Source organism: Peromyscus californicus, unplaced genomic scaffold, assembly GCF_007827085.1.
Source record: "Peromyscus californicus insignis strain IS unplaced genomic scaffold, ASM782708v3 Scaffold_8__1_contigs__length_139910024, whole genome shotgun sequence".
NCBI classification, from domain to species: domain Eukaryota; kingdom Metazoa; phylum Chordata; class Mammalia; order Rodentia; family Cricetidae; genus Peromyscus; species Peromyscus californicus.
In genome coordinates this window covers 13,290,653-13,311,129 of record NW_026294606.1, presented here as the reverse complement: position 1 = coordinate 13,311,129, position 20,477 = coordinate 13,290,653, and the positions used below count along the sequence as shown (strand labels likewise).

At 46.4% G+C, this 20,477-nt stretch overlaps 1 protein-coding gene across 1 annotated transcript in view; it reads right to left on the bottom strand.

The window, feature by feature from the left end:
• Shc3 (SHC adaptor protein 3) overlaps nt 1-15,343 on the bottom strand; it is a 144,026-nt gene extending 128,683 nt beyond the window's left edge. The window contains exon 1 of the mRNA XM_052729649.1: nt 12,875-15,343. Coding sequence (XP_052585609.1) covers nt 12,875-13,354 — 480 coding nt within the window. The 5' untranslated portion in view covers nt 13,355-15,343. The remainder of the gene's footprint in view (nt 1-12,874) is intronic.
• Nucleotides 15,344-20,477: the final 5,134 nt, after the last annotated feature.

Sequence of the window (20,477 nt, the reverse complement as noted above, 5' to 3'; positions counted from 1 at the left end):
TTGCTAACCATGCCCAGGAGTGTTTGCAATAACCTAGGCATGATGAGCACATGAATCAGGATGAAAGCAAAGCACAGGAGGAACATTTGAAGCGTTGTTAGGCAGAAATAACAGTCTTGTGCCTGAACACATGTCTTGAGCTCGGGGCAGGAAGTATTTGGGGATGACTCGGAAGTTTCTGATTTGGGGGTGGGGGTATCATGGCACACTAAGAAAGAATAGACACTGGAGGGAAAAGCTGTCAATTCCATTTGAAACATTGCTGCTCTTGAGAAGCCCAGTAGACAGCAGATGGCACACTGCCCCCACAGTGCCCAACATACCCCTAGGCTTCACCCCCACCTTTATCGGATATATGGTCCAAGCTGCCACCAGCTTTCTTGGGGATGGGGTGAGGTGCATGTACACATGTGTGCACGTACATGTGGAAGCCAGAGGTCAGTCTCAATGTCATTCCTCAGAAGCCATCCACCTTATTTTTTGAGACAAGTGTTCTCATTGGCCAATGTCTCTCCTTGGCTTAGAACTCATCAAGTGGACTAGCCTGGCCAGCCAATGAGCCCCAGGGAGCCTCCTATCTCTCTCTCTCCAGTTCTAAGATCACAAGAGCACAGACAGCCTTTTCTGTGGGTGCTGGAGATCGGACGTAGGGCCTTAAGCTTGCCCAGCAAGCACTTTGCCAACACATCCATCTCCCCAGTCACCTCTCCCACTGCCTCTTCTTTCATTCCCACCTTCCCAGTCACTTCTCCACACACAGGATGGAACCAGCAATTGGTCTCCAGTAGCTTTGTGCTACACTTAGCAAGGCCCAGAGAGCTTCAGGCCTGGCTCAGCCCCATCAGCCCATCCGTCCTCTACATGCTACCGCCACATGAGACCATTCTCGTTCTCATAGAGCTCTGATTCTATCTCCTGCCCTGTAATGCACATACATTGTTTCTTCTACTCTCCTGTCTTCCTTCTCTTCCCTCACTGCCCCCACCTTATGCACTAGCTCCTATGCACACATGTCTCATCACTTTCCAGATTGTTTCTACATCATCCCTTGAGAGGACTATTTTATATATATATATAGAATTTGTCTGTGTAACAGCCCTGGCTGTCCTGAGACTTGCTTTGTAGACAAGGCTGGCTTCAAACTCACAGAAATCTGCCTGCCTCTGCCTCCCTACTGCTGGGATTAAAAGTATGCACCACCACCGCCCAACAGGAGAACCATTCTTGATCTCAACATTTCTGGGGCCATTACAGGTCCCTGGCATTTCCTTCCCTCTCTCCACTTGATACTGAAAGAAGAGGCAGCAACTCTAATTCATTGGCCTGTACCCAACTCCTAGCACAGCCTCCCCAGAGTGGGAGCTTTTAAGTATCCATTGAACTGAAAAACTAATTTATACATTGACAGAGCAACACAGTGATGGGTAGAAAGGGAAGCCTGCTAAAAATCAACCCAAAATTGAAACAGAAGAGAAGCCAACCACTGCATATGGATGCAAACAAGAGAAGTGGGGGTGGGGAGATGGATCAGTAGGTAAGAACTCTTGCTCTACAAGCCTGAGGACCTGAGTTAAAACCCCCAGCACCCACCCAAAGAGCCAGGTGTGGATGCCTATGCCTATAACATCAGCAGGGAAAGGGAGAGAGATGGGTGAATCCCAAGAACTCACTGGCCAGTCAGCCTAGCTCAAATGGCAAACTTCCAGTCCAGTGAGAGATCCTGTCTCAAGGCAATAAGAGAATAATAGAGACAGACATCTGATATCCTGCTCAGGTCCCCACATTCATAAGCTCAGGAGTGTGCACACTCACATACTGATGCACTTGGGTGGCTGATCTTGGTCACCAACTTGACTAGATTTGAACTCAACTAAGGGATAAGCTGTTGGACACTCTTATGAGAAATTTTCTTGATCAAGTTATTCAAAGTAGGAAGATTCACCCTAAATGTGGGTCACACCCTCTGGTGGCAGCCAGATAGCAAGGTGTAGAAGAAGAAAGCTTTGTTTCTTGTCTACTTGCCAGTTCAGCTACCCTGTTTGCAATCTATCTTGCCGGCACTGCCACCACTGCTGCGGCCACTGATGCTGCCTCCTTCCTTCACTGACCTCAGAACCCAGTTTCCTCCATCTCCCAGGATGGAATGACAATCAGCAGCCCTCCAGGAATGTTCCAGGACTGCAGTGCCAGATAAAGACCACTAAAGCTCCTAGCATCATAGACTGAACACAGCTACCTGGTTCTCAGCCTTTCCAGTGTGAAAACAGCCATTATTGGACTACTTGGACAATACTGTATTAAGTTGATCCTTAAGACATCCTTTCAATATATCTATTAAGGAACCTTGACTAATACATGCATGCACCACACACAACACACAATACAAGCATACACAAGCACACGCATACACATACACACAAAGGAATGGGAAAGATACAAATAAGGATGGTGGCTTAAAGGGAGAGAAGGCTTAAAGGGATGCTAGAGGAAGGAAAGGGTGTTGAGGATGGAGACTGGAAGAGGAAATCAGCACATCTGTATGGTGATATGATCAGCACATCTGTATGGTGATAGGAAAAGCAATGGTAATTAATAGTTGACACCCATCATTTCCCAATCACTGCAGTACATCTTCCTACCATCTGCACCTTGGGGTGAACTTATCATGTCTGTTTCTTCCCATCTCTCCACACAGCTGTTCACCCAGCATGAACAGACATCAATCATGGCAGCTTTGGCCAGAGAGCCAGCTGATAACTGCTTACTAGCATACCCCTGTCTCCAGACTCCTAACCAGGAGGATGCACAGAGACAGCAGGAGGCTGGCCAGGACAGTAAAGGGTCCTGTGATCTACAAAGGGACATCAGAATTCTCCTAGATGGGCCAGTTCCACAGGAGGGATTCAGGCCTAGTACTGTCAATATGATTGTGATGGCTATTCTTGTCAACTTGATAATATCTGGAATTAGCTACAACCCAAGCTACTGTGCACACCTGTGGGGAGTTTTTATGGATTGGATCATTTGAGATGGGAAGACCCACCTTAAATCTGGGCCATAGCTTATATAAAGGACATGGAAGGAGGGAGAGCTTGCTCTTTGATTCTTTGCCCTTGCTTTCACTGGCAAGTCCACTCCTTCACTGGCACTAGAGCCTAACTCTTCAGGATTCTGGTGCATGCTGAAGATCAGTTGAGACATCCAGCCTTGTAGATTGAACAACTATTTGATTCTTGGACTTTCCATATGGAGACAACCATTGTTGTATTAGCTGGACCACAGCCTGGAAGGTACTCTAATAAACCCATAGATAGATAGATAGATAGATAGATAGATAGATAGATAGATAGATAGACAGACAGATAGACAGATAGATAGATGATAGGTAGATAGATAAATAGATGATAGAGAGACAGACAGACAGATGATAGTCATTCTATCAGTTCTATTTCTCTAAAGAACCCTGACTACTAACACACTGGTCAAAAGCCCATTGCTCAGGAGGTCATAGGCTCTAGCAGGGAACCTACTGCTATTGTTTTGCTAAGTGGCCATGTTGTCAAACTGCCTTCTAAATATTTATGTTTATACCCATAGATTAGTGCTGCTCTCAACCTTGTCAGAGAAACTTCTTTTTATGCTGGGCAGCAGTTGATACAGAGACTCATAATTAGTTAAAGTTTTGAGAATAAATGACTGTCAAGTTCTTGACCCTGAATGGGACATTTGTATCACTCCATCCAAGGACCCTGCAATGTTACAGAAGAGAAAGAGATCATTGTAAAAAGCCAGAAGATGGAGAGCAGTGTTGTGAATGTTGTCCTCTGAATGTGGCAGGGTAACTGTATTCACAAACTCACAGCAGCTCTGCTGCTCTGAACTGGAATGAATCAACATTCCAGGGTGAATGGAGAAGGGCTTGGGTGGCCCCAGCCTTCCTCAAGGGACAACTGGCACTTCACCTTGCTGGGAAACAGGAGTCATTTTCTTCACGGGTGTACCCACTCTTACACTACCCTTGCTCCAGGAACTAACCTGAATCCATAAGAAAAACAATCCTCCCAGGTGACCAGATTGGGAATTCTTTTCTTCTCCCACCTGAGTTAATATGTCACTGTGCAAAAAAGGTTATGCTCATTACAGGAGGTGTGACTTCCGGCGAAAAGAACCACAGCTCAGTTCTTCAGAGAGAGCTGCCAGCACCTTCTCATACAAAGAAGTCCTTAAACAAAGCAGCCCTCCCACCTGGGCATGGATGGTTGGAGGTAGGTAGATACCTCAGAATCTGGACCCCTTGCCCACCTCCGACTAGTCCCACTTTCTGATGGCGCTTTGCTGCCTGTTGTTTAATTTGGTCAAAGTCAATAAAAACATCTGTCAAAAACTTTATTGAACATTCCATAAGACACAGTGTGTGTGTGTGTGTGTGTGTGTGTGTGTGTGTGTGTGTGTGTGTGTGTGTGTGTGTGTGTTTGGGTGTGTGTGTGTGTGTGTAAATATGCTTGTGTGTTTGCAGGAGTATGGTGACAAAATACCTAAGATAATCTACTGAAAAGAAAGATTTTACTCATGGTCTCAGCAGCTCCCATTCATAATCACTCAGCCCTGTCACTGTGAATCCATGGTGAGGCAGCACATCATAGTTATTTTGATTTTATCATATTTTCTTTAACAGGCACTTTCTATTTGGGATATTGGCAGTAGAGATATTTAGTATTTGCAAAGTAAAAAGCAATAGTATTAAAGTTATTTTTAGTAGGTGCCTCTAGACGGACTGTCAAGCAATCACGGGCCTTGTGCAGATGGAGTTCCTCAGAATGACCCGAGCAGAGAAGGAGCGGCCAGGTGAAGGCCAAGTTCCAGGGACTTTGAAAATCTGGAGCAAACTAAACTTCACTCCTGGGATGGAGGTTTGAATGATGCTCAGATGGTAACGTGCTTGCTCACAAACACAAAGACCAGAGTTTGATCCCCAGCACACACGTTAAAACAAAAATCATGTAAGACAGCGTACACCTGTAACCACTGGGGCTAGGGAGACAGACAGGCGGATGTGGGGTTTACTGGCCAGCCAGTCTAGCTGCATCATTGATCTCGAGGTTCAGCGAGAGACCCTATCTCAAAAAATAAAGTGGAGAGCAACTGAGAGACACCCCATGTATCTCTCTCTCTCTCTCTCTCTCTCTCTCTCTCTCTCTCTCTCTCTCTCTCTCACACACACACACACACACACACACACACACACACACACACACACACACACGATTTTGATTGGATTCTTTGCTTCTTTTCTACCTCCTCAATAGGCAGAAGGGAATGAAGTCTCTGTGGTGCAGGTTTCCTTTTTGGAACAAGAACACATTTCAGAAGAGGCCTTCATGTGGCTTCACATCTGAAGCCTCAGCACAGGAACAATGAGTTATTTGAACTTTTTTTTCTCAGAACACCTTGGCTCTGAGGGTTTTCTAATGTATTCACATGGCTACCAGATGATCAGAAACCCAGAAGCTCACTTGGATACCTTAGGACCCCTTCTAAAGCTATCTCTTCAAACTGCCTTTTCTGAAGATTTAGGGTGCACAGGCCGTTTTTCATAAGATCTGCAAGTCACAGCTAGAAACCCAGACCTCACTGTGACCCCAGAACAGCATAAGACATCCCTAAGCCTGGAATCCAGGGATCAATGCACCCATGGATTTGACAAGCTGTAGCTATCAGCACAGCTAGTTCTGAATACTGAAATCTTGCCGAGGCACCAGGAAGATGTGGGCTCCCAGAGAACTGCAGCAACCATCTCTTACAGGTAGGCAAGAGGGTCAAGAGGAACTCAGACTCCCCTATTGAGTATGGAGACACACTATGTGGAAAGTCAGATTTCAATTCTTGATACATTGCTTGTGATCAAGTGATCCAAAGGAGCTCTTTAGTCCCCCAACTCTGGCTTGATTAGCACAGTTCATAATTATTCCAAAACTCAGAGATGAACATGGGAGAAAATGTGAACATAGGTAGATGTACCTAACAGTGGTTTGGGTTGGTGTTGTTGCTGTGGTGGGGAAAAGTGATGAGAAATCAAAGTAGAACAAAATGAATTGTTTTCTGCTACTCTAGGAAAGCAATAATTACAACCTGAAAGCAGTAATTACCACAAGCACACGGAAAGTCATGTACAGCAGTTCACACATGTACAAATGCCAACCATCCTAGCATGCAGCTAGCTATATTCCAGGGTCATTATCTGTCCTAGAGTACAGTCACACACCCCAGGGTCATTATCTACCCTAGAGTACAGTCACACACCCCAGGATCATTATCTATCCTAGAGTTCAGTCACACACACTCCAGGTCATTATCTACCCTAGAGTGCAGTCACACACCCCAGGTCATTATCTATCCTAGAGTACAGTCACACACACTCCAGGGTCAGCATCTATCCTAGAGTACAGTCACACACACACACACACACACACACACACACACACACACACACACACAGAGTCAGCATCCATCCTTGAGTACAGTAACAAACACCCATGGTCAGCATTCATTCTAGTGCGCGCGCACACACACACACACACACACACACACACACACACACACACACACACACACACACACTGTGGGCAACAATCTCCTACTTCATAGTCTATTCCTATGTTCAGTATCTCCTACCTGAACAGTATTCTTTATCCAGCACATATCAGAGGTTTTATGTGGTAAAACGTTTTCTCCTCCTCTCCAGATAGTATGCACACCTGGCCATTCAATTATGAATTAAATGACTCCACATTTTCCTTATCCATTTTCCTGAGTGTGCTGGCTCCTCCTTTTCCCTCTTATCCTTACCATACTTTTTCATCCAGCTGGCACTGGCGTCTGCCCTGGCACAGGAGTCCAGCCCTCTTCCTCCCAGGCAAGTGCTTTTCTGAAGGTACAGTGCCTGTCATAGGCCCATCTTTCCAATTAGTTGAGATGTCGGAGCCAGAACCCGCCCAATCATGATGTCAACATTTCTACCAGTCCAGCCTCCTGGCTTCTTTAAAGGCCAACAAGGCTACAGCTTCCACAGCAGGCACAGTGAGGTCCAGAGAGATGAACTACCATTCCAGCCCATACCAAGCAGCCCTGCCTCTCACCAGCCAGCCCCAGACTCTGATGTACTAAAACACAAGCCAAGGTCACAGTTCAGCACAGCTTGTAAGATGACCCAACTTCTCTGTTCCTAGGCCTTTGCTCAGAGGATATTTATCATACATGCTTTCAAAACTAGGCACCTGTGGAAAGGTCAAACCCAGTGCAGAGGACTGGCTTATGCAGGACAAAGTCTTGCTCATAGCTTGTTGTTCAGGGTGACTTCATTCTTAAGCATAAATACAAATGAGGCATGTGAGATCATTGTGCATTTCTAGAAATGAGACATTTGCTACTTTCCAATGAGACTGGAAACAGCCCCATTCCAAGATACCATTTGTTGTCCAGCTATGGGTTGCAGAGGTGAAAAAGGGTATGTGTGTGAGTACATGACATGTGAGAGAATATGCATGTATGTGATGTCTGAGTGTGGGGATATGTGTGAGAGTATATGATGTGTGGTAAGTTGCATATGTGCAATCAGTGTATTTGTGTGTTTGTGTGTGAGTATGTGGTATGTAGCACATGTATATCTATGCAGGATGAAGGTTGTATGTTTGTGACATGTGCTGTGTGTATCTGTTTAAGGTATGGCATTTGTGTATATGCAGTGTATGTATATGATATGTGCTATGTGTGTATGCGTGCAGTGTATAGCATGTATATTTAACTACACAATGGGAGAAACATGCATGTGATGCGAGATATGAGTCTGTATGTAGTATATGACATGTGTGTATGTTTATACAGTGTGTGTGTGTGGTGTGTGAGGTGTGTGTTTATGTATGCAGTGCATATATGTGTGTAGTGCAGTGTGTATGTATGTCTATGCAATGTGTGTATAAGGGTATTTTGTAACATGGTGTATATGGTATGTACATGCAGCTTGTGTATATAGTTCTGCATTGTATGAGAGGATGGAGATATGTGGATATGAAGTGGTATGTGTGTAGTATGTGGCATTGGTGTATATTTGTGCATTGTGTATGTAGGATGTACAGATGTGTTATATATATATATATATATATATATATATATGATATGTGGTGTGTGTATGTGTGTGTGGTAATTGGTTATAATAATGTGTGTATGTGTAAGTATATGGGGTATGGGGTTGCACTCTGTATGTGTGGTGTGGTGTGATATGTGTGGTATGAGTATATATCTTGGCAGTTTGTGTGTGTGCGTGTGTGTGTGTGTGTGTGTGTGTGTGTGTGTAGGGTGTGAGATGTATATGTATATGTGTGGTATGTGGCATGTGTATATATCTTTGTAATGGGGTGTAAGATATGGATATGTGACGGGGTATACTCATTTTACACATTGACACTTATATCACATAAGAGAGGACACATTTTCCAGACCAAATTAAGAACTTAACCATTAATGTCATGAGAATTTCTAAAGCTATTGTTCAAATGTTTTAGGCAGTATTTTCATGCAAACTACACATTACCAGGTTATTAAACAACTTTAAGAGAAAACAAAGTTCAACTCATCTAGTACTAAAACGAAATTCAATTAATTCTCCCTAAGGCATCGTGGACATACTTAAAAGGACTTGCAATGACTATTTGGTATGAACTTTACTCACAGTTCCTAAAAACAAGCTGTAAGAAAAAGATGTCTTTATAGATGAGTCAAATCAAAATTCAAGAATAAATTTCAGAATAAATCTAGTTTATAAAAACCATCCATAAAGATAAATAGAAGATCAATGAATAAAACAGATGACTCACATACCCCAGATGTCACCAGATTCATAAATCAGAGAAATGAAATTATTTTAAAAGAGTTTATAAAAAAAAAAAGGCTTTGTTCCAGAAGAAACCCAGTCCCAGCACACCAGGGAATAGCTCCTCCTTTTTGGTTGGTAAAACCTCCTCTAGGCCTGGAGATTCAGTAGCAGAACTATAGCGGTGGATGTATGGGGCCCTGGGTTCAATGCTCAATACTGGGAAAGACATTTCCATACATAGCTCATCATTTTCACTCCAGTGAAGGGGTAATGCCCACAAACTGAAATACAGCCATCAGCAGGACCTCTGAACAGCCTAACCTGCCGGCTCCCTGGGTGGCAACCACAGTATACCACAGTATGCTCAGTTCTGCACAGGAACCTCAAGTCTTGGCTTCTCAGTTGGATCTTACTTTGGCCATTAGCACTTGAGCCTGCTCTAAATGTGTTCACTTCTCAGCGCGTCAACCCCTCTCAGCCTTTTAAAATCTGCATTCTAAAGAGCCCTGCTTGGAGGAATATGTTGGAGCCAAAGACTGGCCTAGGGCAGACCACAGTCTCACACCTGACAACTGTAGTTTCGGGCTCCACCAAGCAGTTCCAAAACCAGACCTGAGACCTGCTTGTCTTCAAGGACTCTCTGGTTCCAGGTCCTTCCTAAAGTCTCCCTGACTGGAACCAGGAAAGAGAAGGAGGGGCAGCCTGAGTGGTCCACAGAAGAGCCACACCACACCCAGGTGAGCAGCTGCAAAGTCATATTCCTTTATCTCCAGTCATCCCAGACTGTTATATTCAAATAGAAAGCAAGCTTTAGATAGGCATGTAAGGACACTATTCATGGTTCTTTGCTCTTAGGTTTTTCTGTTCTGTCTATCCATGGCATGGCTTCTTGTTCTTTCTCTTTTATGTTACCACAATTAAACAAGTGTCTGGGATACTTGGAGGGATAAAATAGTGTTACCAGTGAGGCCTGGCTCAAAGTAGTCTAAACCTGAGCTCTCCTGAGTGCATAAGCCCCTGCCTTTATTTAACAGCAGGCTCAGGTCTGTGGCTAACTTGTTAGAGTGCTTACATAGGATGCTGGAAGCCCCAAGTTTGATCCCATGGGATCTCCATGAACCAGGCAGGTCTGTGCACACCTGCAATTTCCACACAGAAGTAAAGGCAGGAGGATCAGAAGTTCAAGGTCATCATTGACTATATAGTAAGTTCAATCTAGCCTGGGATACTAAGACCCTGTCTCAAGAAAGAAAAAAAAAAAAAAACTCTTAAAGAAAAGGGTGAACTAACAGCAGACCCAGGGGTAGCTGAAAGTACTGGTTAAATGTGCTGGTGGCTTGGAATTCTGCTGGTTGAGAACTTCTTTCAGTTTTCACTCTTCCGTTCTTCACTGGAAATGTTAGCCTCTGCTGAAGAAATGGTTTGACGTTGTATAGACAATCAAAACCCATCAAACTTCAGTATCTACAACACCTCAGTCAAGTAGATGAAGTATCTGAGAGTTATCACTCCTGTCTACAACATCCATTACCACCTACCACTAGGTACTTCTTGTAGATCCCCTGTGATGATCCAGTGTAGGAATTTTCCAGAAAACTGGAAAACATCTGGGGCTTTCTTTAACTTAGAATTATATCAAATAGAATTAAGCAGTTTCACAAACGGTAAACCTTCAGATTTTAGAACTGAGTCCCTGCTAGAAAATGCAGGCATCTGAAGGTATCAGCAGAGTCCTTCAGTCATCCACAACACTAAATTCAGAGATTGTAAGTTTTTGAGTTTTTCAATAAAACAAGTCATTTTAAACACAACATGGCAATGTGGGAAATCTGCTCACATGTGCCAACAGAAGGCCATTCGATCAGTTGAAGGGGACAGGCACACAAGGACTGCAATTGTCGTTTAGTGTCTGGATTTCTTTCTGTGTGATCTCAGACTTCTTCAGGGATGCAGGGACCACCCCTGGGCTTATGCTCACAGGACACCACTGTTCACAGCTGCTGGCCAACAACAGGGCCAAGAGAGGACAGTGCAGGTCACCAGTGACGGGTGCCATGCACCTCCATGTGCCAGTGTCCCTGGGGCACTGCTGTGCCCTCTCCCTCAGGGACACAAGTGGCCTCAGAGTAGACCCAGTCAGCTTTCTGGCCCTCGGTACACTGCGGCTGACTCTAAGATAACTCAAAACTGTCCCCACAGGAAGAGCCCAGGCTAAGCCCACTGTCTTCCCTTGTTCATCTTCCTATGCCCATCTGACAAGGGCAAAGCCTTAGGGAAAGTGATTTTTCTCCCTAAAATACCATATTAATTTGTCTGGTTGAATATTCAGATTCCAGACTCGTTGACCTGCTCCTTGGAAACTGGTACGGCTGACATCAAGCAAAGTGGTTCTTTTCAAACAGGAGTTTGAGAATTGTCCCTCATTTTGAAAATGACCCTCTGTGTTCTACCTAATACATACCGATAGCTTTGCCCAGCTCCATTTGCCTATTTTAAATGCTTCCCAGAAAGAAGCATAAGATGCGAGGTTGAGACTAAGAGAGAGAACAAATATATTCCAGTCATGATTTAACCTCCAGGTTGTCAGGGTTCGGGTTTTGTTTGTTTGCTTTTGCTTGCTTGCTTGCTTGGTTTTACTCTTTGACCCCTGGACATATAATTTAAATAAGCAATATTCATCCTTTTAAAGATAAACTCAACCAGATGCGTATCTTTTATGCTAATCTGTGTCCCTTTTGCTAAAATATGATGATAAAGTATGATCTGTGTTCAGTAGCTGAGAGGTCAAATTAAAGTGCAGACTGGAGGGGGGAAAGCTTTATATGTGTTTTATACAGTCAAAGATAACATGCATTCCTTTGGGAAGTTGGTTCCAAGCTGCTAAGATACTGCATTTTACCCGAAGATATGCCCTGTGGAATTTTTAAATTGGATCTGCAACTAGTGCTTACAGACCAGACTGTCTGTCCTACAGGTTTGTTAACGCAGGTGGCTGGGAGAGCATCTGTTTCATCAGAAAAGCGACGCCTGGGGTGGTGAGACTGAAACAAGCCCCTGGACTCTCTCCTGGCCCTCACCTGGGAGAAGCATGGCTGTGGCTGCTTCAGCTGGTCAGACTGGAGGAAATGAGCACTCGGCAGATTAACTGAGCCTTGCTGAGTACCTGAAACGCCATGGCATGCTTGTGAACCACAGGAATTATACCAATTACACTGTGAGTGTGTGTGTGTGTGTGTGTGTGTGTGTGTGTGTGTGTGTGTGTAATCATATATGTATAAAATCGTTCATTGTGTTGCAAGAAAAAGTCCTTTCCAGACTGTGGGTCCAAGAGCCACAGTCTCATCCCCTCTTAGTCCATTTAAAGGGAATACAATTATCACCGGAAAAAATAGTTCCAACTACTCCTTCCACTGAAGTAAACCAAAACAGTTCAGGGCCAAAGAATACCTTTCCAGGTAAAACACTAGAACCCATCTTATAGGAAGCAAGGCTGCCTCTGCCCTGCCCTCCAGAAGCTGGGTGGTCTTGCTCTGGAGGGGAATTTGGCCCACCCCGCCGCCAGGGGAGGACACAGAAGTTGTGGCATTGGGGTGGGGGTGGGGGGTAGCTACCGGGTCTGACTAGTGTACTTCTGGTAGGCCAGACCACGATCTCAGGGTAGACGCCTAGAGAGAGAGGGGACACTGGCAGGACTTCTGATGAAGCCAGGTGGCAGAAGTAGACCTCAACAACAGTGCCCTGGGGAAAGCAGGCCCCATGCGAGGGGACCAGACAGTTCAACCTTTACCTCCACCCGCCACAAGCGAAAGGTACATTTGTAGTTCACTCCTTGCCCTGTCAAGCAAGAGGATGGCTAAGGAGGGCGCATTTCCTCATATCCAAACCGTCGTCTGTGTTCCCCACACCTTGGGGCTTCATAGAAGGACATCTGTCCCCAGCTGCCCCAACTCCCCCATGTACCCCGGCCCCAGGACCTTCGCCCAGTTGTATGCTCCAGTTACCCACCTTGACCACGTAGGTGACTCCCGGCCCCAGCACCTGGTCGTTGGAGTGAGGTGCGCCCCGCGGGGGCCTGGGCAGCGGCTCGTCGCCGGCCCGGCTCTTCCTGGGGGCGTTCATGCTGGCGGCCTGGGCGCGGGACCCGGGGGTCGCGCTGCCACCGTCCGGGGCCGCCAGGCTGGGCGCGCTGCAGCTGCCCGAGAGCCGCGCGCCCGCCCGCTCCCGGGCGGCCGACGACAGGCCACGCAGGCCGGAGCTGGAGAGTTTCAGGTGGGACACCTTGTGGAGCAGGTGGCCCAGGCTGCCGGGCCCATCGTCCGGCGCCTTGCGCAGCGCCTCGCCCGACACCAGGTAGGGGGTCGCCGCGGGCGCCGCCGAGACCTTGCCGCCGCTGCCGCTGCCGCTCACCGACAGGCTGTGGAGAAGGTCATCGACCGATGTCACCGAGTCATTCCTGAAGCGGTTGTACTTGGTGCGTGGAAGCATGCCCCTCCGTGAGCTCGCCGCATCCGCCCGGGCGCTGCTGGTGCCGGCCCCGGCGCGGGCTGCCGCGCATAGCACACGAGCCGCGAGCCCCGGAGAGGGACCAGGAGCTGGGGTCCCAGGACAACCTTTCCGGAGAGGGACAGCCGAGGCCGACGACCGAGCCCTCACACCGTTACAAGGCAGCGGAGCAGCCGACACGCAGCGCGGGCCCGGGAGACCACGGGTTGGGGTGGAACGCTTGCCTTGCAAAAGTCATAGTTGCCGCTGATGGAGCGCCCAGCTGCACCGGGCTGCTCCCAGCAAAAGCGTGACTCACTCTGAGGAGACCCTTCTCAACAAAGGCTCGGTGAGCTCCGCAAACCACTTCCTGTAGCAAAAAGAGAGAGAAGAAAACGACATCCACCCGCTGTCAGCAACTACAGCCAATCAGTTCTCAAATTTCCTTTTTCTACCTTCGCAGATATTTCCTTCCGATCTTTGCTTTTTCACCTACCCCTTCCCCATCCCGCATTTGTGCCAAAGGTAAACCCAGCTCCTTCAAATGATCTCTTGAACTTTCCAAAATCCATTATTCCATGTTAGGGTTTGCTCTTCCTTTGCTCAGCTCATGTGGGTGAGCCCCAGAAGTGTCTGACAGCGATGCGTTAAAATGTGACGAAGGCTTCTTAAGAAATCTTCAGGCGAATCCTGATGGATCCTGATTTGGAAAGGAGCAAGAATTTTTAAGTAAGAAAAAGAGGGGACCCTCCACCATCAGATGAATATTTTTAAAAAGCATCAATTTCCTGTGGTTTGCTTTTCTTGTTCAGATCAACAGAGCAGCCATGAATGTCTGCTGGCGAGTGTCTGTGGCGAAGCAATTCCTCAGATAACACACGAGAAAACCAAATCTGCACATGAACTCCTTCTCAGTACAGCTCAAGGGGTCTTCCCTGATAATTTACAGCAATCAGCAGCCTTTCTCAGTCAGGGTTAAGTTGAAAATCTACTTCCAAAAAAGAATAGTGCTTCTATGATGCGCGGCAACAGGCTCCAGAAATCCATGCCAAAAAGAAAAAGGGAGAGAGAGGGCTGCGTTTTGAGCTTTATTCCAACTGAATGTGTTTAAGCCCTGGAAGCATGCCTTAGGAACACCACCAATCCATTTCAATGTCCCTTCAGTTGCTGCTTTGCAGCCCTGCAGTCAGGCAGAAAAAAATGCGGCTGCTCTAACTGCCCATCAAATCCACAGCAAGAACGGCCTCATCCTTGGGAATCAGGCTCAGGCTTGCAGTGACACACACAGGCCTTCTTCCTGGCGTTTAGGAGAACAGGACATCGACAGCCTCCCCGAAGGTCTGTCCAAGATTCTGAGACCCACTGACCCCTTCCTCTGTGGCCTCTGCCAGGTGGCCTCATGCGTTAAGATCGATAACCTGCACCACAGGGAAGTCAGTCGCTGTCAAAGTTTCCCGGTAACTTCTGTGCAAGCGAATGCTTTTGCCTTCCAGCACACTAGCAGGTCACCCTGAGTCTTCTCACGCCCAGAGCTGATCTTAGGTGGCTGCGAGGTTCCCAGGCTTTCTGGAAGCCCCAGGAACGGAGTTTAGGGAGAGCCACCCATGGCGGGAGCGCGGGTGAGGCAGGCTTCAGAGGACGGAGGAGCGCAGAGCAGCCAGGCCGGCCCTGGCGCAGCAAACACTTCCCCACCGCTCTCCAACCGCGCCGCAGCCCTAGCCCAGCAGCCACCCCGCACTCTCTTTTTTCCCTTCCCCTAGCTTGCATAGCAACAGCAGATGCGCACCCCACGGACGATTTCGATGGTGATTAGAGTCCCCCTCCAATCTGAAGCAAGTCAGCCCCACCATTCCCAAACCGTGGTCTTCATTAGAAGCAGACAAAAAAAACGACAGAATGTGAATGAGATGCTGTTTGTGTGAATGAAAGGGCCAGCGAGCGAGCCAGCGTTTCTGTGAATGGAGCGGGGCCTTGCAGCCGGTGCCAGGCAATCCCCTGGGCTCAGGCGGCCTCAGCCAATGAGCGGCTGCGCCGATGACTCATTCAACAAAGGCTCGCTCAATAGTGGAAGATTCCATTTCAATCAAGGGCGGGATCTTTTATCCAACAGCAGTGTGGGAAAAAAAAAGAGAGAGAGAGAGAGAGAAAGAAAAAAAAATAACACCACCCAGATTGATTACAAAAAATGCTAGGAGGAAGAGACAAGCCTGTGTAGAGAGAGGGGGAAATTTAGCTTTATAAGGGTGCTGGAGACCGGTCAGGTCAGGGCCGGATGAAGCAGGACCACTCTCTTGGAGGTGAGCTGTACCCAAACTTTCATTCACTGGTTCTTCTACATCATGGAGCAGCCATGAATGTACCAGCTTTTATTATGAATGCACACAGAAGGCACAGTCAAAGGCTAGCCTCTTCTCCCTGAACTCTTCCTAATAAAGAAATAAAAACACCTGTGCAAGCTAAGCCTGGGGGGGAGTAGGGGGCGGGGGGGGGACGGAGAGGGAATCCCAAAGCTACATCATTAACCCTTTAGCCAACAGGAGGCTTTCTATTCTATTATGAGGCCAACGGAGGGGAATGAGTGAGAAAATATGAATGGCAGTGTAAATTTACATACAAAAATATACTCGTTGGTGTGTGCTGTTAATATTCCAAGAATATAATACAGTACAGTAAAGCTGCAGTTAACTGGAAAATGGTATGGATATTTTGGTATGCAGGAGAGGAAAAAAAAGAAAATTTAAAAGCCCAAATGCGTCAGATGAAATTCCACAGCCCCTGCAGGGGAGCTCCGCTCACATGCTCATCCCAGGAGAGCCCTTTGTTCTCCCTGGGGAGCCCCGTGTTGCTTATTTTAGGCACTATTCTCCAAAACCCAAGCATCCGGGCTATCAACCTGCAGCACCCTGGCACTGATGAAAAACCCAGATGCGCTATGCTCTGAGTATCACGTGTTCTCTGAATGCTCGTGTCTAATCCCGGCAACCATTCAGAGGGTGAAAACTTAATCTGTGTCATTTAGTGGAAGGGCTCTGGGGATGTGACTGGGATTGGGTGGTCAGAGTGGAGCCTCAGTGATTGAATACTGGTGGTTTTGTGGGAAGAGAGGAGGCTCAAGCGACACCTTCTGTCTTCATGACCACACACAACCCTGCCTGCCTCAGAGAGGTGTGGTGTGTGCTGTCCAGTGAGCCTTCTCCCTGCAAGGAGTGATTATCTATCATTAGTTATCACAGAACAAAGGTGTCAATGGCACGAGAGACAGAAAAAAGAATGGAAAGTTCAGACTTCCCAGAAGATAGAATGGAATTTTAAAAAGATTTCTATTACAAAAAGGAACTAGGGAGATGGCCCAGTCAGTGAAACATCGGGCACACGCACACAATTGGAGTTCAGATTCCCAGAACCCACATAAAAAGTCAGTGGCGGTAGTGTGCACCTGAAATCCTAGTGCTGGGAACAAAGAGACGGGAAGAGTGAGTCCAGAAGTTGCATGACCAACTAGTCCTATCCAATTAATGAGCTCTACATTCAGCGAAAATTAAGGCGGGGTGGGAGCTGGAGAGGGGGTTCAGGGATTCAGCACTGGCTGCTCTTCCAGAGGACCACAGTTCGATTCCCAGCACCCACATGGTGGCTCAAAACTGTCTGTAATTCCAGGTCCAGGGAAGTTGATACCCACGTCTGGATTCCTTAAACACTAGGCTCACACATGGTACACAAACATAAACGCAGACAAAGCATCAATACACACAAAATAAAAATAAGAAAGGTGGAGTGTGTTAGACATTCCCCTGCCTTCACATGCACACACACACACACACACACACACACACACACACACACGAAAACACACACGAAGACATACACATTCCAAAGATATAAACACAAATGTTGATGTAATAGAGTACAACAGAGAGAAGTTGGTGTGTGTAGATGTAACCAACCGTCTTATTAAATAAGAAACACAGAGCGTGTGTAATAGAGTAAAGGGATAAAATAGAATGGGAAGGAGGGAGAGAGGGAAGGAGGGAGGGAGGGAAGGAGGGAGGGAGGGAGAGAGGGAAGGAGGGAGGGAGGGAGGGAGGGAGGGAGGGAGGGAGGGAGGGAGGGAGGGAGGTACCGCACACAACAGTGAGACCCTCTAGGAATTACAGGCTTCAGTTGGATTTCCTGGTAGATTTTTATCAGACTGACAAAAAAAAAAAAAAAATGGTGGGTTGAGGAGTTAGGATGGATTTCTGGGAGTGGATGGGGGATGCTGCTCTAAGTATCACCTGAGTGTTCCTCTCAAGCACTCAGTGGGAAAAGCAACCGACAATAATCTGATGCTGCATGAGAATAACCAGTGATGCCTGAGTGGTGGTGGTCCAGCAGTCTGTAGTGTACACACATACATCCCTACCTGGGGCTTACAGTTGCCATTTAATAACAGTTAGTTGTGGTTGTAGACTAGCTTTACCCTTTGTTTCCCTCCCTGAATCTGACAGTTGCTCTTGGGTGGTGACCCTGGAGGAAGAAACCATTATACGATGTTGACTAACATCCACACCATGTTAATAGACAAGCATTTGCTCTGTAGATGTGAATGACTGGTGTAGTGTTTAGAACAGCCTAGGTTAACTGTGACAACATCTGCATGGCTCCTGGACTGCTCTTCACACACACACACACACACACACACACACACACACACACACACACACACACGCAGAGAAGCCTCCATCTGAGACACTGGTATTCAGGCAAGAGGGGCTCTAGCATTGCTTTTGCTTTTACAGTGCTGCAGGTCTCCACCAGGAAGTGCCGGGAATGAGCCACCTTTGAAGAAGGTTGATAGACCCCTCGTGAGATGCTGGTGGCAGATTTTTGTCTGTACTAAGCTGCTGTCGGCCATCTCTGGGCTTGTGGACAGTGTGGTGGGTGTGTTGCTAGGAAACAGCCAATTGAGTAGAGTCCGTGGGAGGCTTCCTACAGAATCATATGATCTGTGGATGGCCACACATCCTGTGGTCAAGCAGGGCTCCGCCAGGATGGTGTGAGAGGTAAGTGGCCAGCTGCTGTGACCATGGTGACCCTGTGGCACCGATGGGATGGAGCTGCACTGTGCATTTTACCAGACTCTGGCCCTCTCCAGGGTGGTTCTGTGTACCATCCCCCAGGGCTTTGACCTTCAAACCACAGTCTGCTCCCATAAAGCCACTCTCAGGCCCACCTCTGCTGCTTTCGGAAGTGCTCTGGCATTCCTGAAATGGCACGCTTCCAGTTAAGCTTAGGATGTGTCTCCCGGTGACAATGTCCCTGGAAAATTCAGTAGCTATCTCAGGACTTCTCCCCAATGCTACAGAGAACACTACACCCCAGAGTTAAAACTGTGAGAACAAATCAGTTTATTTGAGTCTGAATGTGCCTAGCTATGAGCACAGGGACCCAAATCCAATGACACTGCCCCGGTCTGTGCACTTGAGGGCAGTCTGAGAGTGGGACACACGACAGAAATAGACTCTCAAAACATGTTTCTGGACAGTCAGTACTAGGGGAAAAGAATCTTCGGTAAATGATTAAGCTCTCCACATCCTCTAGTTAAGTGGTTCTCGATCTTCCTGATGCTGCAACCCTTTAATACAGTTCCTCATGTTGTGGCGACCTCCAACCATAATATTATTTCATTGTTACTTCATAACTGTAGCTTTGCTACTGTTATGAATCATAATGTAAATATTTCTGGAGACAGAGGCTTCTCAAGGGGGTCAAGACTGCTGTTCTAGTTACATAGGAAGGTTCAAGTACATGTATGTCACGAGAAAACAAAATAACCCAATAAAGTTAGATTCTGGGGACCAGAGAGATGGCTTGCCAGAGGACCTGGGTTCAATTCCCAACACCCGCATGGCAGCTCACACTTGTCTGTAACTCCAGTTCCAAGGGATACGACACCCTCACACAGACATGCATGAAAGCAAAACACCAATGAACATAAAATAAAAATTTAAAGTTAGATTCTGTGGTGGTGTTCTATATACATGTGGTCTTTGCTTATTAATTTACTGTTAGAAGAACTTTTATAACACACAGAAGTGCAAGACCCCCATGTTCCTATAATTAAGCCTTCCACCTTAACAGTATGTTTGCCAACCCAGCTTCTTGTCTAGAACCTCCAAAGATGTCTGTGCCTTTCCAGAAGAAAGACAGGAAGACCAGTCTTGTAGTTTCACCCTCCAAAACTGAACCAAATAAACTTACTTTCTTTACAAAGACCCCAGTATGTCATTATAGCAACAAAAATTAGACTTAACATTTTGTATTTAAATTTCTACAGTGAGCTCAGAATTATTCTTGAGAACTTTTCCATTTTCCTCTGAAAATAAGGAATCTGAATTGGGTGGGGAGACTGAATTCTTCCAGTTTGACTGAGTTGGTAGTATAAATCTGAAAAGACTCACTGCTTTTCAGCAAGATGCTGGACATTTTCTTTTTTAGATGGGTTTCATTTTGACCTTTTCATACATATACATACATACATACATACACACACATCCATCATAATTTGCCCTCATTTCCCCACACATCTCCATTCAGCTGGTCTGCTTCCTCGTTCTAAATACCACCCCTGGTTTTCATGTGATATATTCCGCTTCCCTCTCTTGTCCCTTTTCTACCTCCACCATCTACATATGTGTAAATACACATCTAAATCTAAGTTCTGTGTGCAAGAGGAAACGGTGGAATACTTGGCTTCCTGAGTCTGGATTATTACACTTAAGATAATGACCTCCACTCCATCTGTCCAGTAAATGCTACAGCTTCTTACTTCTTCACAGATGAATGGCATTCCATTGAGTGCCACCCTTCCTTTACCCTTTCAAGTGTTGATGGACATCTAAGTTGGTTCCATATCTTGATGGCTACAAATAACATGAATAAACACTGGTGTGCAGATAATTAACCATAAGGCAGTATTTTTTTTTTTAAGAAACTCCTATAGTGCATTCACCAGCGAAGTCTAAGAGCCAGCATCTGATGTCACTTGATTTTGTGATGATAGTCATTCTGAATGGAATGAGATGGAATTTCAAAGTAACTTTAATTTGCATTTCTCTGATGACTAAGGTTGTTGGGCACTTTTTCA